The 21,912-nt window shown below is 42.7% G+C and overlaps 2 protein-coding genes across 2 annotated transcripts in view; one reads left to right on the forward strand and one right to left on the reverse strand.

The window, feature by feature from the left end:
- The window catches only part of LOC105922826 (cyclin-dependent kinase 16-like), a 173,266-nt gene that overhangs the window by 36,263 nt on the left and 115,091 nt on the right, over positions 1 to 21,912 (reverse strand). The window lies entirely within an intron of this gene.
- Positions 2,985 to 11,441, forward strand: LOC118564602 (C-type mannose receptor 2-like). Its single transcript, XM_036143431.1, has 6 exons — positions 2,985 to 3,061; positions 3,317 to 3,498; positions 5,550 to 5,766; positions 5,862 to 6,194; positions 10,320 to 10,414; positions 11,002 to 11,441. The coding sequence occupies exons 1-6, from the start codon at positions 3,022 to 3,024 to the stop codon at positions 11,128 to 11,130; spliced, it is 996 nt and encodes a 331-aa protein (XP_035999324.1). The 5' UTR covers positions 2,985 to 3,021; the 3' UTR covers positions 11,131 to 11,441.

Raw genomic sequence — 21,912 nt, forward strand, 5'->3', positions numbered from 1 at the left:
TACATCCTCCCAACCAATCACAAACCCAGGAACGCTCCATCAGCCTTCAGAGAGTTTTTTCTTTTTTAACACAGTTTTCATAAAAGGTTGGTTGAGTAAAAGGTTGTGTTTGAATCCATTTATCCAAAAATAGGCCATTAAGCAACAGCATTAAATGGCCAGGGCTGCACTTAAAATGTATATTTTGAATTGTTTTGATAATTATCGATATCGATCAATATGATTTCTATTTTATCGATATGCTTTTATTTTATATTGTCCATGTCAGGGTGCAGTCCTCCCTGCGGCACCATGGACAGTTCCAGATCCTTCATCCACTCTGCCCTGCTTCACTTCATGCTGGATCAGTTTCACCTGCTGTAATAATCAAGCCCGGACTCATTCCACCTGTCCAACCTCCTATATAAGCTCCTCTCAGTTCTGCTCTCATCATCCTTCCCTCGTCTGCTTCACGCCTCTCGTCTCCAGTGACCTCTGTGTCAGCCACCTGCCTGCCGGTGTTCCCTCACATCCTCTGGCTCCAGCTTTGCTCCGCTGCTTCAGCTCCAGCCATCTACACCATCCCTCCGCTGTTATCTGGTACAGACCTCTGGTTTCCATCTGCACAACTCATAATCTTCAATAAAAACACTGGAACAAGGCCCTGTGTGTGGCTGAATTTGGGCTCAGTAACCAGTTCCTGACAGTCCAGCCCTAGTGACAAAACTAGTCACTTGACATGGTAACGTTCTCCTCTGTTCTCCCTGCTTCTATCAATCAATTTGGAGCCTGTTTTAAATATCTTCCAAACTATAAATTATGGATCTGGTCCACTGAACCATGCTACCAGCACCCAAATGCTATTACCGGAATCTGGCCTCCCCATCGGCGTTAAAGGGAGAACATCATAATTTCTCCTAGATGTTATCCAACAAGAGATTTAAACATTGCTGCTCTTCACCAGAAACCAGCTTCACATCCCATCGTCTGGAGACAGGAAGTGTTTCCAGAGTCTGTTATAAAGGGACAGGACTGAAAGGCAGGAAAGGTCACTGAGTTCTGTGTTGTTCCTGATGTCACGATCCGTAGGGCTTTGGGTTTGTCATCAACGGTGTTCTAGGTTATTTATCTCTTCAGTTCTTCTGTTCTTGGTGTGTCCAGAGAGGTGATCTGACAGGCCAAAGTGAGGAGCTGCTCTTATTTTATTTATTTATTCTCTGGTCAGGAACGCTGTGAAGTTTGAGAGCACAGCTTTTATTTCTACATAATTATTCTACTGTCCCCAGCTATGATCACTGACTGTGTGTGGATGAAAATGTTCTCATGTGTTCCATACTAAATGGAATAAACTCATCCAGAGCTTTTCCAGTTATACTGACCATTCAAAGCAGTTTAATCTAAAGCCATGTTCACCTAATCTCACTCACAGACGCCAACATGGAGGTTGGTAGACAACTTGGGGTTAAATGCCTTGCCAAAAAAAAAGATATATCTTTTTTCTTTTTTTTTTTTGAATAATGATAATGCATTTAGCCACCGGGCTGGACTAAATTGACACACCCTGCCTTAATCCATGTAAATATGAGCTTAGCAGTGGATCTGTGGCGTGCAGAGTGACCGTGGGAGTGCATGGGCATCGCTGACTCTGCAGATTTGTTTATTAGGGTGTGTCATGAATGAACTGAACTGAACACATGTGCCTTGTTACTGTGGTAACTTCTTAAAGCTTATTCAAATACAGCACTCATTATTGTGAAAACAACATGAGGGTTGAGGATTCAGCTGCTCTAAATACCTGAGTTAACAAATATGGCACCAAGCATTTTTTCAAGATTGTTTACTGCTGTGATATTAAAGATATTAATGCAGGTTTTAAAAGAACTTCAAAGACTACCAGACCTCTCAAATCCAACGGCAAAGGTTTTACCCTGATAGCCCTGAACTGAGGAGAGATGACACATTTATTTTTAGTTTATAAAGACAGTGGCCAAAGAAAGCGGAGCTACCAACTGCTCCACAGTTCAGTTTTAACATCTTTTTCTAGTCATTGTGGACTTTTGAGCAAAAGGGGGTCATCCTTTGAAGTCGTATCTTAGGAATAAATGACAATGTATATTAGTGTTAAACAGCCACAGCACACAGATCCGTGTTTAAAACTGAACAAAGTGCATTGTGGGTAGTCCAAAGTGATAACTGGTCTCTTTGTTTATTCAAGTTGAATTTCCATAAATGTTCTTAACTGCTTCCAAGAAACTTTGGATTAAACTTCTTATCATGTGAGTCGTTCTCTTCGTCCCTCTCCTCAGATTTAAATGACATACAAACAGCGTCCTGGCTGACTTTATACAGAAAACCCAGTAATGTGTCAGCAGCACACTGGGAAGACTGAATGAGGCGTGATCTCAGTTCATCACGTTGGTCTTATTCTGCTGAGGCAGATTCAGGAAGAGGCAACAGAGAAAACTGTTGCTGAGAAGCAGAGAGCTGCTGACACTATGATGACACTAACGTCAGTCAAGTCTAAGTCCGTAATGCTGTAAGGACAGAAGCTAACGTTTGCAGCAGGTTCTCTCCTTTGTAGCGTCACCAAAGCTAGAACACTGCTATGGGTTAGAGAGCGGGGCCTTGCATAGCGGTGAGGCTGCACGGTTCCTGGTTCAACTCCCATAGACTGCCATTTTCTGTCCCTGAGTAAGACTCTTAACCCCAGAATGCACTGCACAGCGGTAGCCCCTTGCTCCCTGAGGGATGGGTTAAATTTATTCATTGGAATGTATGTTGCAATGACAATTAAGATTGTTGTTGAGAACGCCAGCCTCCGTTTAGGATGCGCCCCTCATCACTCTACGCCACGCTTTACTGCTTAGGGTAAAATGTCCAGCCCATAGTGACAGATTATTTTCAACTCAAATAAGATTTTGCATAAAGCACAGTGAGGTTATTGCAGTAGCTCATGACGTTATTATCTCTGGTCTAAAGATTAACCTGTGTTTTATCTGCAGTCAGACTGAAACTGAAGGAGAACAGGAAGAGAGGAACAGGATGGAGAGAGTCCTCCTTCTGTGCATCTGTGCTGCTTCAGGCAAGTTTATTATATGTTTCAGAACTTCTGTTCATAACTTCAGGTTTTATGGTGTTCTTGGATATCGAGGACTGTAAGACGTTTCATGACTTCTACTGCTGGAATGAAGCAAGTCGCTTTATTCTGTTTTTGTCACACTGAACCAAAGAGAAGTTTGCATCGAGTGTTTTTCATGTCTGATGTTAAACGTTCTTAGTCTTCGCCATCAGTCTAAACTTTGGGTTTTAAAGCTAATGATAATCTTTGTCAAAGCAGTGCTGAGAGCTGTCTGCCCACTTCTGGCAAATAAATACCGTTTTGTTAATGAGATGAAGACCTGGACTGAAGCCCAGAGTTTCTGCAGAGAAAAGTACTCCGACCTGGCAGCGATACAGGGAATGGACGACGTGACGATGCTGAATGAGCAGGTGGATCAGAGTAAAATGGGAGACAACCATGTAAGTTCTCGCTTCCTCTCTCTGATTGATTAAACCAGTTCTGGGGGTGGGGGCCGGTCCATGGACCCGTGGACCCTGGTCATCTGACTGGTCTCCTCACAGAACTACTGAGGACTCTGTTAGAACCCACAGAGGTTTAGGGATCCACAGGGAAACAGAACAGAAACACTGAAGTAGGGTTTCACACTCCTTATATTTCATCTGTATAAATATTTATTTTTAATTTTTTGGTGATTTCACCTACAGATTGACACAAAAATGTCAGAAAGAAAGAAAGAAAGAGAGAAAGATTTGTCATTGCAATTGTCAATTCCAGCAAAATTATTCTTCTGCATTAACCCATCCTTTGGGGAGCAGTGAGCAGCTATTATAGCACCCGGGGAGGAATCTCAGTCCCGCCGGCCCGCCTGCTTTCACCGGCTCTACTCGGCTCCTCCCCCTCATTACCTTTGGCCACTTTAGTGATTCTACCAGCCTGGAAAGGTTGCAAAGCTCCCCTGGGTGCTCTGAGTCTTTCTACAGGAAGTCAGACCGGCAGCAGGGAAAGGCAGCCGCTGCCCTGTGCCGCATGAGGTGAATGGATGAAACAGCCTCAGTGTGAAATGAGAGAGAGCCTCGGTATATCTATGGATGTGATACAGCGTGTCTGGCAAAGCTGAAGTGTCCTCTTTGTTTTATCCTTTGGGCGAGGTTTATGGTTTGAATATAATAAAAACATATTTCGCTTTATTTTTCTCAAGTCAGATACCCAGGCTGGCCCTGAAATAAACGGCTCCTGAAACAATTGAAAGTGGGCAGAGCTGTGCTCCATTAGGAGCCAGAGGAACTGGGCTATAGTGGCAGTCTGCTAGGATTGAACCAGGTTCCTGCCTCTAACCATAGGCCACCACTCCCTCAGGAAGCCGAGGTGGAGAGAGCTGCAGCCCAGCTACTCACCTGGCATTGTGGGTTGGCCTGGATGGGGGCTCAGGCAGGTATTTTCAGAGCTAACTCCCAGTAGATTAAACAACAACAACAGCCAGGACCTTGGCTTCAGCCGAGGAACCCGGTCTGGTACATCTAAAGCTTCATAATTACATCCAGACAGCTCACTCCCAGGCTCATAGGCCCATGTGTGACTGGCCAGGATTAATCCTGTCACTCTACAACATAGAAACTTTTATCTGTGTATATTGCAAGTCTGTTATTTAAAATTTTGTGGGTCAGGAATCGTTCTATGAATAAATAGTTTTAGAAAATAAAGAAATAAAAGTTGAGTATGTCCTTCTTTGTTGGAACATTTTGTTTCTTCTCCACGAGACGTCTTCAGTGTGAGGAGGTCCAGGTAAGCTCAACCTTACCAGCAGTGCTTTTTTTTTTATAGTGAATCAACTAGTTCAACGTTGAAAACCGTGATTATTGAGATGCAACAGGACAGCGTCAGAATGTCTTCCAGATAAAGCTTTTTGCAGGACAACCAGGAATTTTGTTATTGTGACCAGCGTAGCAAGAACATGAAAAACGTTTGTTGTTGCTCTGTCTATTCATACTTCATGACAAGCTCGGCTGCTGAGGTCCGCCCCACTATAACACCTCACACCCGCTTTAAGATTGTGTAAATTTACAGACACCACCAGAAAGGCAGATATAGCAGGAAGAGAGGAGGAGGAAAAATGCATAAACCTTGTTTTTTTTCACTAAAAACCGATTGAGGGCAGACGGAGGAGAGGGGGGAGAGCTGAAAGTAGAACAGACAGAACAGACAGAAATAACAACTCACAGTGTTCTCTGGCACTATTTGGACAGACTGCAAACATCCGGGCCGCGTGTGGTTCTACAGCGAGGGGGACTGCTCCGTTTGGATCATTTAGCTGCATGCTCCACTGCTTAAACCACCACAGTTAAACTACGTTGTTAAGTTCAACAGATTCATGAGGCACTTCTGCATTTCCAACCTAATTGCAGAGAGTAAAATGACGTCAGTCTCTGCGGAAGAAAAGTGAATCTCTTAGTTCCCATGGAATATTTAGCAGGCTGGAAAATGGAGTTCAGGAAATACTCTCCTCTTCCAGGTAGCCTGGATCGGACTGTATGATGACATGAACAGCTGGATGTGGTCCATGTCAGACTCAGACTTCTACCAACATGATGAGAATTTCACAAACTGGAAAACTGAAGAACCAAACAACTATGCTGGAATAGAGAGCTGTGTTGAGATGTATGATAATGGACGCTGGAACGACAAACCTTGTGCTGAACAAAAAAACTCAATCTGCTTTGATGTCACAGGTTGGGATGTTATTTCATTATGCAAAGATGATACATTTTTATTGTTGACATTAAACTAATTTTTGTGACTATTTATCCCTTTAATTGTGTTTTAGGGACAAATGTGACGTTTGTTCACATCAGCATCAAAATGAACTGGACTGACAGTCAGCGTTACTGCAGAGAGGTCCACACAGACCTGGCCAGTGTGAGGAACATAGCAGAGAACCAGAAGGTCAATGAGCTGATGTCACCAGGAGAAAAGGTCTGGATCGGCCTTTTCAGAAATACCTGGACGTGGTCGGATGGAACCAGCTCTGCATTTCGGTACTGGAGTTCTGGGGAACCCAATGGAAACAGTGACAACTGTGCTGCTGCAGACATGAAAAATCATGGAAAATGGGAGGACTGGAACTGTGAAGTAAAAACAACATTTATTTGTTCTGCAGGTAAGCCACAGCCAGCTTTGGTTTGGTGGGGTCCTGTTTGTGGGAAAAGGTCCTTTAGCTCTTTGTTAGATGCAGTCCAATCAAGTGTGCTTCCATCAATTAGAATATAGACAAAACATTTCAGTAATTAAGTTCCAAAACTGAAATATAAGGCAAGGCACAGAGAGGCAAGTTTATTCACATAGCACATTTAAACAAGATGATTCAAAGTGCTGTACATGAATAGAAAAACATTACAGAGAGAAACATTATAGAGAGAAACATTACATACAAATATGCTGCTCAAAGTTATTTAATGTTTAATGAATAACTCTGTTAGGTATTGTCCGGTGAATATCAGCCCAATCAGCTGATATCAGGACAATAGTAGAAAGGGATAATTCAAGCACTGGTGATATGTTAACAGCAAACTCTGCACACACATAGAATAAAGGAGTGACAACTTCTCAAGTTTAAGAATTAACAAAAATAAAATGAACATCAGAGAACATCACTATAGAATGCTGTTTATGTGAATTAACGCTATATTTCATTTTGAACACGTCCCGAGGGAGGCGGGGGACATTGAGTCTGAATGGACCATGTTCCACGCCTCTATTGCTGAGGCGGCTAGTCGGAGCTGTGGCTGCAAGGTTGTCGGTGCATGTCGCGGCGGCAACCCTCGAACCCGCTGGTGGACACCAGCGGTGAGGGAAGTCAAGCTGAAGAAGGAGTCCTATCGGGCTTTTTTGGCCTGTGGGACTCCGGAAGCAGCTGATGTGTACCGGCAGTCGAAGCGGCAGGCGGCTCGGCTGGTCGCCGAGGCAAAAACTCGAGCGTGGGAAGAGTTCAGAGAGGCCATGGAGAAAGACTTCCGTACGGCTTCGAAGCGATTCTGGTCCACCATCCGGCGTCTCAGGAGGGGGAAGCGGTGCAGTACCAACACTGTTTACAGTGGGGGTGGTGTGCTGCTGACCTCGACTCGGGACGTCGTGAGTCGGTGGGCGGAATACTTGAAAGACCTCCTTAAGGCCTCCTTTGCTTCAAGGGCAGCGCCTGGGGACCCCGTGTAAAGCGGGGTCTGGGGCAGTTTGGAGGAACGCACCTAACGGCTTGCGCTCATGTAGCAGCGGCCGACTGGCTGCGTTCCTGGCAACGCAAGGCCTCAGTCAATCGTTCCCCCGGACGGTTGTACTGGAACTGAATTTTCGATTGCAATGCAAATTGCAGTTGACTGATAAAATTGATTGATTGATTGATTGATCCCACCAACACGTCTTCCGTCTATCCCTTCTTGAAGGCTGTCATCAGATCAGAACCTTCTCATGGTCCCTCACACCCGTTTTAAGTCTAGAAGAGATTTCTCCTTCCGGGTTGTTACGCCAAGGCTCTTGAATGATCTCCTGTCTTGCTACATTCTCTTGATTCTGCTTGCTTATAAGAACAAACTTAAAACATATCTTTATTGCAAAGCTTTTTAACAGCCCCAGTGTGTCAGCTGACTATTATATTTAACTCAACCTCTGTAGTGATGGTTTTAGTGATGTTTTATGTTTTTCCTCTGATGTTTATTTTTATTCATTGTTTTATGTTATTATTAGGGCTGGGCAAGTTAACACGTTAATTTCGCGTTAATTCATTAGACTATTAACGGCGATATTTATTTTATCGCGCATTAACGCATGCATGTTGCTCACATGCTTTCAGTCAGTGTCAGTCAGCAGGCGAGCTGACTGCAGCGCGCTGTCACGGCAGCACTCTCCCGCTCCCCCTCCCCTCTCGTACATGGCTCAGCGGCGCCAGCCAATCAGCACGCAGGCTCAGCCTGGCCCGCCCACTCAGCTCTCACACAAACTCAACACACAAACAGCTGAGAGATACCGCAGCAGCGGAAAAACATGAACAGGGGAAGTCGCACCGTTTGGCTTTATTTTAATACCGTAAATGAAATCAAGCTGTATGTTTTGTAAAAAGCCGGTTCATTTCAGTGGAAACACAACAAATTTATGTAAGCACGTGAAAAAACATGAAAACGTCGAGCCACAGAAACGGAGAGAGGAGACGAAACTTCTCTCATTGCCCCGACAGACGTCTCTGACTGAGGCGTTTCAGTCCTCCATGGAACATCCAGGTAGATCAGTGTTCATCTTCAGCAGCAGTTCATGTTAACTTTCAAAGTAGATATTATCTATCATATGTTACTGGAGCCCACACAGAAAATGTAATTAAGACCTTGAAAGAACCCAGTACATATATTAAAAAGTGTCATTTAAGATAAGATAACATTAGCTAATCCTTTTTTTATCCCACGACCGGGAAATTTATAGGATTAAAGCAACAGGCAGGTGCACACAACACTGACAAAATTACATAAGGATTGAAATATATAAGAGGTGGATTAGCGAAAAAACACTGAACATAACATTATTGTTATTATTATTATTATTATTATTATTATTATTATTATTATTTAATTGTAATAATAAAAACCACAAAACCCAAAAGGTCAACAGTTTCATGATACATCAAGCTTAGGGACTGGCTAATATACAGCAGGTCAAAAAAGGCCATATTTTGGCTGCAGTGCTTGCTGTTCTCTTATGAATAAAAGATCAACTAGTGCACTAAATTCAATAGATGGTTTGAAAATATCCAGTATAAAATAAGTGCTACAAATGTTACAACACTTTTGTTCATATGGCAGCAGAACATTAAAATAAAAGTGCTCTTTACACTACTTTTGAATTCATTCTTGGAGTTTGTGCATACAATGCGATTAATCATGATTAATCGGGCAAATTATGCGATTAATCGCTATTAAAAATTTTAATCGTTGCCCAGCCCTAGTTATTATATAAATTTTATAAAGCACTTTTGTAAAGCACTGAAAGGTGTTATATAAGTAAACCTTTACTTGTATGATTTGATTGAATTTGACTTTGTAACGTGCCTTGAGATGACGTGCTGTAAATTAGTGTATAAATAAAACTGAATTGAATTGAATTACTTACTTACAAATTGTTTAGAGTTTTCAGATACTAAGGTAACTTGGACACACCTTAGCTAGGATGCTGCTGCAGTACCATACATATTGTATATTGTATTAAGCTTAGTACATTATGGAAATCGTACATTATGGAAATATTGTATACTCATACTATTATAATGGGTTAGGTAAATAGTCTGGAGTTTCTGTCTTCCACTCTTGGTGTTTCTTTTAAGCTAATTTAGGATTAGACTGGTTTGCTCTTTTTTTCTTTTCTTCTCGTCACTAATAATTGTGTGTAACCGTCTGTATGTTTGCCACTGTCACACCCGAATGTCCTCATTGTGGGACAATAAAGGAATTCTTATGTTATCATGTCTGCAATAGGGGCATTAAACAAAGGGAACACTTCCTTAAATGATTTGGTTGGGATTGGGTCTAACATACAAGTTGAAGGTTTAGATGAGGCTAAAATGTATGGAGTCCGACATTGTTTTAGCGAACATACACACCGAAGCAACACTAACTTTAGTGACCTCCGATTGGCGTAGCCGGGTGTCATTACCGCCAGCGTGAATAACAATTTTCCTGTATTTACGCTTATCCTTAGCCAGCAGTTTCAGGTACAACTTGACTATGGTCCCTGGTGTCTCATGTTTCTGACTATGGAGTTGCCAATTACCAGAGTTTGCTTCTGAGGTGGATGGTGACCTTGGGGCTGGAATCTAGAGCTATGCTTCCTACGAACCGTCACCCAGCCGGCCTGGTTACCCGGCTGCCCGGGTGCTACTGCTGGAGGACCGCTACGTGAAGCTAAACTCTGTGGCTCTGCATAATCTGCAGGTTTTTCATCAGCACAGAGCCAGGTCCCTAATTCTGACACCCTCGCCTCCAAAGCTACACAAACACTACATTTATTACATGTACCATTATCACTAAATGAGGCAGAGGAATAACTGAACATCAGACACAGAGAGCAGGAGAGAGGGGGAGACAAGAGACGGAGAAGCTGATGGAAGGCTAGGGGAGGAAGCCATTGTGAGGCTAAAGCTAGGCTAGGCTAAGCTAACGGCCTCTTACCTCCAACCGTGAGGTGCAGCAACAGAGAATGTGTTTTAAACAGAACACAGGAAGTGACGCAATACTTCTTACCCAATCAGATCCGGTTCACACCAAGCAAGTGAAACTGAAGGTGGTGGGAAGTTCCTCTGTGGACCTCAACAACCCTGATGTGCTAGAAGACCTGCTGAAAGAGGTGAATCATTTTTGTTTTCACTCTTCATTGTTCTGCTCCTCGGTCTGTGTTCTTTTAGCTAACTTCCTGTTTTACTTTGGTAGATCCTGTTTCTATGTTCACTGCTGTCACACCTGCTCTCTGTTAAGCATCAGTTTCTCCGGGACATAATCGGTACCGTTTTCCTGGTTCCTTTGCAGCTCTCCGGTCTTCCTTTGAATCCTTCAGTTCCATTCAGTTCCAGGTTCTCCTGCTGCAGAAGAAACCCTAGTTATTCCTTTGTGTGATTTGCTGTCTTTCTGATTTCTCTGACGACAAGAAAAAAATAATTGAAAAATGCAAAAAAAACAAAAAAAAAACAACAACCACAAAGCAAATAGTCTATCCAGGTTTTCTGTCTTTACTTGTTGGTAAATTGGATCAAGAGTTAAAACTGAATGAAGGAACGGTTCCACCATGATCACCAACAGTCAGATGTTCTTCAGGCTGAAACAAGATGGAGCAATACATAAAAGTGACCACAAGGGGCAGTGTTCTCAAGGGAAAATGGACAAAAACAAACACTGATCCAGTTTTTCTGAAGGTTTGGTTGTTTGTCTGTGTTCTAGATGAAGCAGAAGCTGAAGGACCAGGGAGTGGATGAAGACATCAGACTGAGCTGGAAGAAGCAGGAGGATGGAAAGATCTTCCACAAAGATGAAGAGAAGTCCAGGAATAATAATAATAATGAGCTTTAGACCTAACTCTGTTTCTTCAGATAAAATATCTCCTTTTCTGTTTTCTTCATCAGTCTGTGTCATTGTCTGATTATGATGTTTCAAAAATAGAGGTGAGGCTCACAACAGTTTTTTAAATAAAAGCTGAAGATTGGGAGGGCTGCTGAAAAAAAGTAAGTCCATAGATTGACAGAGAAGCTCCTGCCTGTTTAGCTTATCTTATTGTTTATTTCAAGGCAGAACAACAAATACAGTACAATAATATAATGCAATAAAGAATAAAGTAGCCTGATGGTCTCATTTTTGAAGGGGGAGGGTGTGGGGTAGGTAGCACTCCAGGGCTTGTGATGGGGGCGGGGGGCCTCTGGTTGGTTGGCCCGTTCGGTTCATGTTGGCCCCACCAGGCCAGTAACCTGATCCGCCAGCAACCCCCCCCCCCCCCCCCCACCGCCTTCCCCCCCTAAAAAATTGTGATATCTCACACTTATCTAACACTTTGCTACAGTTCACATGGTAGCAAAGTGTGAGATATGAAAGTTATTTTAAGGCCTCGAACACATCTTTACTAGTGGTGCCAAAAATAGTGGCGGATCCTGAATAATTAAAAAGAAACATTTTGCAACCTCACCTAAACCCTGAGATATGTAATGCAGATTTGATGCTGTTAAAATGTATATCGGATCTTTCACTTGATATTTTAAGTTTTTTGGTTTGTGGTTTTTCTGCCTGACTAAACTTTTCTCCTAATTAATCCTGGTTCTGAGTAGCTGAGACATCACTGACTGCTGTCCAACAAAAAATGTTTCAGAAAACCTTCAGAAAAAAGAAAACATGAATATTCTGTCATATCAACCTTAAAAATAAAATTCAACGTTCTTTTTAAAGAAAACTGTATTGATTAAACAGTCTTACCACTGGGTCAGTGTGTCGTGGAGAGGGTGTGAGACATTGTCTAAGATGGACTGGAGCATGGACAGCACCCTCCCCTCTGTGTCCCGCCCCCCCCCCCCCCCCCCGCCCTCCTGATCAGTTTGTTCAGTCTGTTGTTGTCAGCAGCCCACAGCCCACTGCCCCAGCATGTAACAGCGAAGAAGAGCGTGCCGGCAACAACAGACTCATAAAACATCCTCAGCATCGTCCCACAGATGTTAAAGGACCTCAACCTCCTCAGGAAGAAGAGTCGGCTTTGTCCCTTTTTGTAGACCGCCTCAGTGTTTCTAGTCCAGTCCAGCTTATAGTTAAAGTACTCTCCCAGGTACTTATACTCCTCCACAGTGTCTACAGGGACCCCCTGGATGGAAACAGGGGTCACAGGTGTTTTTGTCCTCCTCAGATCCACTATTAGCTCCTTAGACGTTGTCACATTGAGCTGCAGATGGTTCACCTCACTCCAAGTGACTAAGTTGTCCACCACAGTCCTATATTCACTCTCATCACCCTTTTCAATGCAGCCAACTATTGCTGAGTCATCAGAAAACTTCTGTAGGTGACAGGACTCAGTGCAGTAGTTGAAGTCTGAGGTTAAGAGGGTGAAGAGGAAGGGGGAGAGGACAGTCCCTGAGGGGCTCCAGTGTTGCTGACCACCCTATCAGACACACAGTTCTGCAGGCGTACATACTGTGGTCTGCCCGTCAGGTAATCAACCATCCAGGACACCATGGGGGCCTCCACCTGCATCACCGTCATCTTCTCACCCAGTAGAGCCGGACGGATGGTGTTGAAGGCACTGGAGAAATCAAAGAACATGATTCTCACAGTGCTCGCCAACTTGTCCAGATGAGTGTAGACTCTGTTCAGCAGGAAGAGGATGCTGTCCTCAACTCCCAGGCGGGGCTGGTAGGCGAACTGTAGTGGATCAGTGAAGGGTCTGACCATGGGCCTTAGCCGCTCCAGGACTAGCCTCTCAAAGGTCTTCCTGATGTGGGACGTCAGTGCCACCGGTCTGTAGTCCTGAGGGCCCCTAGGACATGGCGTCTTCCACAGCACAGGGACTCTCTGGAGGTGCAGGCTCATGCTGAAGACTAGGCTAAGTACTCCACACAGCTGATAGGCACATGCTTTGAGCACCCTGGGGAGTACACCATCGGGGCCCTGCAGCTTTGCCGGAGTGGAGTCTGGTCAGCTGTCTTCTCACCAGATGAATCCATAAAGCCACAGACAGGGAGCATCGTTCCAGTGTTGCTGTCATACATATAAGCACATTCTGCTAAGGACCAGTAGCTGTTTGGCTCTAAATATTCCCAGTTTCTGAAGTTTCCGTACTTTTTTGGAGATTTTTTCACAGCTCTAATGGCTTGCTTCTTAACACAGTAGGCTGACAGGAAGGGGGGAGAGACATGCAGCAAAGGACCGTGGGCTCTGTAGATCAGAAGAACTTAAAGTCAGATCTAATCCAGTCCTGCGTGACTCTCAAGTTTTTTTGCCCATCAGTTCCTTCAGTCCTGGGAAACCTATACCTGCTTGTGGTGGTAACACTGGGACATGTTGTTCTACCATTAAATCCTGATGCATCCCATCTTTCAGCATAAATTCTTCTTGCATCTGTCCAGTGAAATTATTATGTAGTCAGGGCTCACATGGGTCACAAATCTTGATATTGGTTGAAGTATTTTTAAGTCACAAACTTTTGGAGACAAAACTTTACCTGAGACGTTTTATGGTCCATTTATGGTCCATCTATAATTATGCTGTGTTCGTTACTCCTAAAAGGGTGTGCCTCAAAAACTGACACATTTATGCCAGAATTTATCTTTTATGTCAGTCTCTGATTATAGAGTTTATATTAAGGTGTAGAGCAAAGACTAACACCCAGAAATAGGACAAGATATTTGCAAGTGCATTCTTTGAAATCCGCTCCAAAAGAGGGCAAAGCAAGGGTTGATAATTGTTTGCTTCAGTCCTTTTGCAGACGATGTGATTCTGTTGGTGAGTTTAAGACAAAATCTTCATTTGGCTGAATCAAACAGAAAGGGTAAGATGAAAAGTAGGTGGGCTGGAATTGATGAGAGATGGTAGAAACAAAGTTTCTGCGTATAGATTTGCTCACATCCATCCACTGGTAGGAGAGAGTGAATCTATGTATGAATGCAACTGTGATTTTGGGTGATCAGGGAGAACAGTAGTGAGTTATAATCTGGTGAATTTAACATTAAAGAATCTAAAGTTGCTGACCCTCGCTCTACAGTGAAAATGCAAAGTCATGACATTTGCATAATTTATTAGATGTTTACGTTGTTCAGAGGCAAACTTGGTTTCAGAAGGTCAGGATTAGAAGTCATTAAAATTGCAAACATCATGCAAATAGCTTTAAAAATGTTTTAGAGTGCAAAGACAAATCTAAACTCTTACAATTAAAAAAATCTCAGTAACATTAGAATGGAAGTCAAAACCTTAGTGTCTGTCCTAGATTCTGGCAGACATTTTCCTTTGACAGGGCTCCAACAACAGTGTTCCCTTACTTAGAGTACAGTAAATACATCAACATGCTCATAAAAAGCACATTAAAACACATGAAATGGGTCTGTTAAAAAGAAACTGTCAAAGGCAATCATTAAAAGCATTTAAAAATACTTAAATGACTTCTTCTAAATGGCTGTCCAGGCCAGAGGGGCTTTAAACCTTCTGGCTAATGGGAGCAGCTGGAATGGTGGAGGGGATGAGAAGGATCTTCTGGGATCATGGTGGTCCTGATCACTGAGCAGTTGGACAGTTTGGAGAGAGACATCTGAGGTGAACCGATGATTTAGCTGGCCTTATTTGTTACACAGTGGCTTTGTGTTTAAACCGATAAAATGTTGGAATTATTTCAGAAAAACAGTACGTTTCCTTATGGAAAATGGTCATCAGCTTGGTGAGTTGTAGTTTGAAAAAACAGCAAATTTTAAATAAATCTTCCAGTGAAAAGTAACCTAAAAATAGAAAAAAGGTGAAAACCAATGCTTCAGATTATTTGTAATGATTGAGTATTTTCAATGGACTATTTTCAATGGAAACAGATAAAAGAAGAGAATTTACATCTGTTTTTGAGCCCATTCTGCTCATGCCTGCCATGTTGTTTAGCATCTTCACCATTTCCAAATGTCCACAGTGACCAAGTCTGTATATATATATATATATATATATATATATATATATATATATATATATATATATATATATATATATATATATATATGTATTACATGATTAATCAGTTATTTTAATTGGTAGAACAATCTCTAAAATCAAATATGAATGTTTTGTAGCACTCAAAATAACTTATTCAAAAGTGAAAGCTGTCATATAAAACTGTTGACATTAGAAGAAATGAATTAAATCCACTTGCCTAAAGCAGCTATGAGGTACAGAAGAACTTTTTCTATCCTTATCAGTTCTCTGTTCAGTTTCAGACTGAAGATGTTCACCTTCAGCGTTTAAACACCAAAATGCAAAGTCATCGATTAAAAGATTTGTATTGGAGACGACAGGTTTATTCTGACAGATGCTATCATATCAAACCAAGTAAAGCAGGTTTTAAATTCCAAATTACTCATTTGACTCCAGAGGCTTCAGCACCAGACATCCTCATGGGTTCGGTCAGACTTTAGAAAGTGCTTACAGAGGCAGTAGCCTATGACCCTGAGGCTTAAAGTACTCAAATGTTTTAATTTAATTTAATTTTAATAATTACTTTATTTTGAAGAAGTTCAGAGAAAGATCCGGACTAAAGGAGGAAAAAAACTCTACAGACGCCGACCTGTAAGCAGAAAGCATTTTCAGTGTGTTTGAACCTTATTTAAACATGAAACCGAAAAATACATTTTATCAGTTTAATGAGAGTTCTTTGTTTCGTCATAATGTATTAATTTCCCAAAACAGTCCAGATCAGGTGCAAAAGTTAGGGAATTATTTAGTTTGCTTGTGAAGTTACAAATGGCTGTGACTATCACGTCAAAACCTCAGAAATATTTGTAGAGAACAAATTTCCAAACTTTCATGTAGAGATTTTATACTTAAAATTCCAAACTTTTTTATATCCAAGTCACCAGAAGTGGGCAGTGGTAAATAATGCTAATTATTGACCTCTCCGCTGATTTTATTAGTGCTACATCTTAAGTGGTGGAAAGAAAACCAGCAGCATGTAAATTGTACTAAATCCAGATTCTTGTAGAGCTTCTTTCAGCATGAAAACTGCATCCATCAACAGTATAGTTGCTCTTCTTTTGTCAAAGTTAAAGTATTTTTTGATGAAGCTGCACCAGCACAGAGTTTCTATGACCACATACTACAGGGAAAGTAAATACTGAACATGTCAAAAAAATGATTGGTTACTATCTTTTTAGTAAAAGGTTTACTCACAATGTCATGTGCAAAACTCCCCACAAAACTTTTCTCATAAACTAAGGTCTGTGTTATAAAGTGGATGGCTAACAAGATTATCTACAAAGATGGCCTATGAAAGATCTTATTTTTAGCTTGACATCACACAAGAAGCATCTCATGATCTCTGAAAGCAATTTGCTCTCACAAGCAACCTGCATAAACTTATTGTGTTTAAACATACTTATGACATTGCTTTAAGAACGCCCGACCATGGAAAGCCTCAGAGTACAAGCTGATGCCTTGGGTGATGCTGTCTAAATAAGAAAATATTGAAGGAGAATTACATTTGTCTGCTAAATTTAGTTGATGGCCTTAATGTCAAGGTGTTTCTCAGCAGCCCTCGTGTGCCCGTTAATTGTGGAGATGAGAGTTTTTCAAGAGTTCTGATGCTAAACAAATGGCTGAAAAAACATGCAAACAAACAGGTGTAACCTTTATAGACAACTTTCAAATTTTTTGGGAAAGGAGACATCTGTTCAACAGAGAAGGTTTCTCTCTTAATAGGTCAGGTGCAGAATGTCTGATTTCAAATATTTTCTATTCTGTGAACCAAACCCCATCAGCTTTGTCCCAAAACAAAGCTCAACCAGTTCAGTTCAATTCAGTAAATTGTATCTATAGAGCGCCAATTCATGATACATGTCATCACAAGGCACTTTACAACGTGAAATTAAATCAGATTATACAGATTGGATCAGAATAAAGACACAGCAAGCACAGCAGCCCACATTGATCCAGGAATCCTTTCTATGTTAGATGGTAATAGCGGAGGATCTGTCTTCCATGGATGATGTCAAAGCTAACAGAACCCCAGACCAGGTGTACCTTCTATGAAGAGAAAAACAAATAAAATGGTAAAATATGAAAAAACAACAAACAATGCAGATTGGAGAGCAGTAGGAGAACAGTAGCAGCATAACTCCAGAGGTAGCTCAGGGTAACATGAGCCACTCTGACTAGAAGCTTTGTCACAAAGGAAAGTTTTAAGCCTAGTTTTAAAAGTAGACAGGGTATCTGCCTCACGGACCAAAACTAGGAGTTGCTTCCACAGGAAAGGACTTCTGTGCTCGTCATGGATTGTCCATCACGAACACCATGTTCAAGCATAAGGGTGTCCATATGTGCTCTTGGCACCAGGACACCCTAGACCGCAGTTCAATGATTGACTTTGTTGTCGTTTCATCTGACCTTCGGCCGCATGTCTTGGACACTCGGGTGAAGAGAGGGGCGGAGCTCTCCACCGACCACTACCTGGTGGTGAGTTGGCTCCGATGGCGGGGGAGGAAGCTGGTCAGACCTGGTAGGCCCAAACGTACTGTGAGGGTTTGCTGGGAACGTCTGGCGGAGTCCACCGTGAGACGGAGCTTTAACTCCCACCTCCGGGAGAACTTTGAACACGTCCCGAGGGAGGCGGGGGACATTGAGTCTGAATGGACCATGTTCCGCGCCTCTATTGTTGAGGCGGCTAGTCGGAGCTGTGGCCGCAAGGTTGTCGGTGCATGTCGTGGCGGCAACCGTGGAACACGCTGGTGGACACCAGCGGTGAGGGAAGCCGTCAAGCTGAAGAAGGAGTCCTATTGGGCTTTATTGGCCTGTGGGACTCCGGAAGCAGCTGATGTGTACCGGCAGTCGAAGCGGCAGGCGGCTCGGCTGAGTGTGAGGTTCAAACACCTAAAACATTCATTAACAACACAATGAGGAGAGACAACAGTGTAGTCAGTTTTTAAAATCTTGCAAGGAGAGGAGCAGAAATGCTTAAAACAGATCTCCAAATTCGATCTGAAGCACTCTGTCCCCTCCTTTCTTTTTATTAGGTTATCCATGGTTCCATTGTCAAGCTAAGGGGTCGGGATAAGCAAAACAACTAAGTGACCTTCGAGATAAAACCAAGCAGTTCACACAGTACAGTTATGCGTAAGCTGTCCAGATGGCTGAATAGAGTTCATAAGACACTTATTATCGTCACAACATATTTCTCTGCTTTCTGCAGACCTCCCGGTGGTCTCCAGGTGGGTGAGCGCCCGCTGCAGCAGGTAGATGATGGCATCCTCTACTCCGATGTTGGGCCGGTAGGCAAACTGCAGCGAGTCCAGAGTGGGGCTGACCACGGTGCGCAGGTGTGCTAGGATGAGGCGCTCCATGGTCTTCATCAGGTGGGAGGTTAGGGTGACTGGTCTGAAGTAGGCTGGTTCCCTGGCATGCGGTGTTCCACACAGGAGGTCTTCCACAGGGTGGGCACCACCCCCAGACTGAGGCTCAGGTTGTAGATGTAGCTGAGGACCTCACAGAGCTCATCTGCACAGGTCCTCAGCAGCGTGGGGGGGGGGTGTCGTACGGTCCTAAAGCTTTCCCCTGTTTAAGCCTCATCAGGTGAGGTGTCCTCTCACTTGCATTGGTGTGACTGTGAGGGGGGAGAAAGGCAAAGCCGAAGATGTGGATGGGTCGGGGGTTGATGAGAGTGGCGGGGGGGGGGGGGGAATTCACTTCTGCATCTTAACCCATCCCCTTGGGGAGCAGTGGGCTGCCATGTGCGGCACCCGGGGAGCAATCAGGGGTTAAGGGTCTTGCTCAGGGACCCAGGGTGCCGGCACTGGGGATCAAACAGGGTACTTGCATCCTTCTCTGAGTGCAAGCGTGCTGCTCTAACCACTTGGCCACGAACCCCCACCCCCCAGGATACAGTTTAAGATATCAAAAACCTCTTGCACAAAAAGCATAAATAAGACAAGACACATATAGCAGAAGGTAAACATTTGAGACTAGTCGCGTGTAAGTTCATCAGTTTTATGAGCATCAGTTATGTGTGTCTGTTTAGGTGAAAGTGTTTATATCTCCGTGAACGCTCTCCAGAGGCCATTGTCCTTGATGTTATCCGCCGTTCAGTTCAGAAAGCATCCGCAGATGTCAGCGGAGGAGGAGGGAGCGGTGGAGAGTTCTGAGCTCTACGCCATGACAATCCAGGAGTGATGATAGATAGGGAGGGCATAATCCAAATATGTTATTTGTTATGAGACAAGCTGCACTGACTTTCCTGTCAGCTTTAAGTCTTTTGCTGGCTCCAAATGGTAAATCCAATATTCCAAATTGTTGGGCTTTTCCACGTTTCACTTCCAGATTTTATCCCATCTCCCCTTGAGTTCAACCACCAAAGCCAGTCTGCGTTCCAGCACATCCAGCTTTACAGCTCTGCTCCTCCTCCGTTCACCGCCTTAGTGAGTGCGTCATGCAGCCGGCAGACTGATCAAGGCCAAATGGCTACCGACATCCGCTGTATTTACTGATACATCAAAAATCCACCAAGTCCAATAAGTAGAAATCCAGGTATCCTGAATCCAAACATGCAAACGTTTCAAACGTCCAGGAATGACAAAGTCGAAAGACACACCATTTTCCATCCAAGAATTTAGGGTGTATCTCACAAAATGAGTCAAAACGGGACCGGACGGGTCCCCCTTTCGTTGCTTACTATTTCCATGTTTTTCAGAGTTCAGGTGATATGAAGAAAATGCTCAAAAAGCAGGAGATGAGAGAAAAAACACTAAGAGAGACAGAACAGAAAAAATAAATAAAAAACTAAATAAATAAATGATGTCAGATTACTAAATTTAGACACATGGTGGCCATCTTGTGGGAATACAAGCATAGCAGTAATGCTTGAATAGTTTATTTGTTTGAGTCAAATAGTGAACATTTCTGTCGTAAATATCGTCTCAACAGAATAAAATGGCAACAACAAAACACCACTGTTGCTTTGGTATATGCTGGATTGACTAGCGACATGGTGTCACAAATGTCAGTGTTGCATACGAGCTTGTAACCGAGTGGACTGATCAAAGACATCCAAATGTGGTCTCTATATTTCCTCTGTGGTAAGAAGCCAACACTTGAATGCCCAGACCTGAAACCGGCGACTGCAGCATCTGTGCAGGTAGGCAACGTTTATTTGGCTTTTTCACAGTGGCTTTAAAACTTCATACAATCCATGACGGGCGTTCATGTGAGCTTCATTGTTGCCTTTAGTCCACTTATCAGTGACTTTGGGCTTGTTTCTCTCTAAAATCACTTGTAACTTTTGTGAGTCGGCGGTTGTGATTTCTTGGTGTTGTTTCTGAACGTGCAGTCACTTTTTTGGGCTTTGTTTTTTCAGACAGAACCCCTTTTTCTGGTTAACTTGCCACGCACTAAGAGAACGGGGCTCAACTCCCCTCTCTCGCAACAACTACTTTGTTTCTCACAGTGTCGATGTTTGTGTGTCTCTGCAGAAGAGCGTGTGTATGTTTGTGCGTGTGGAGAGGAGATGGAATCTGAGTGTCTGATCCGTTGTGAGAGAGGAGAGGACAGCCTGCTTTCTTTCGGCTCATTTTGATCGCTCTATATTTCAGACAACATTTCAGCTGTTCTATGCTGGGTTTCTCCATTGAAGCAGGTTGAAATGAAGCTCCTGGGATGTTGTGATCTTCCAAAATGGTTAGCATTGCGGTTGTTGGCTATGTAATTTGCACTCTTCCTGTCAGACCAGCCAGGAAACCGGCTGTCTCAGGAAAAATATGATGTCATTTGAGAACTGCCCCATTTGTATCCACAGCAGTAAAGATTCGTAGAAATTATAGTTGTATAAAGGAGACTTTGGACTGTAAGCTTTAGATTCATGTTCATTTATAAACAATCCTAATCCACAACATTTTTCACACTCACATATATGACAGCAGAATTTGTATTTTAATGTTTGTATTATGATTTTATTAACATATAAATATGAATCTGAATTGTTAAAATCATATACATATCTTTTTGACAGCTTTCTTACTCCATACAGGGTGAGTAATTAACACAAAGAGAGCTGAGCTAAGAAAGACTGAAACTAACATAAAATCACCAGAATTAGGCGTGTATAAAGCAAAATACACAGTGGAAAGAACACAGGAAACAAATAAAACGAAACACCAATGAATATTTAAGTTGGCGTAATCCTAACACCCGATTTCAAGGATTTAAACTGATCCTTTTTGACCAACAAAACAAAAAACTTTGACATGAATAGTTTTGGCCACGATGGGTTGAAGCAACTTAAAGTCCTTGATGTTGGTGAAGATTCTTAGTCATCCAGGTCATGAGCAATCAAAAAAAGATTAAAAATACAAGGGGCGGTCAGTTCCAGGTGTATCTACAGGTGAATCTAAGCTCTAACGAGGCCTTGCCAGCAGGTCAATAATGCTGGGAACTCCGCACTTTTTTTGGATTGAAGCCCCTGAGCATAACTAAAGCTGTAATAAAAGATAGGAGTGTTGTAATTCTAAACCAAAACATATTTTTGCTGATTAGTTAATATTATGTCTAGTGTGTGTTTAATATTAAAGGATCTAGTAATAACTGAACAGCTTCTCATCAACATGTCTTCGTGTCACTTTTGGTCCTCCTCCTTCTCCTTGTAGAAGATCTTTC

This window comes from Fundulus heteroclitus, chromosome 1 (assembly GCF_011125445.2).
Source record: "Fundulus heteroclitus isolate FHET01 chromosome 1, MU-UCD_Fhet_4.1, whole genome shotgun sequence".
Classification (NCBI taxonomy): domain Eukaryota; kingdom Metazoa; phylum Chordata; class Actinopteri; order Cyprinodontiformes; family Fundulidae; genus Fundulus; species Fundulus heteroclitus.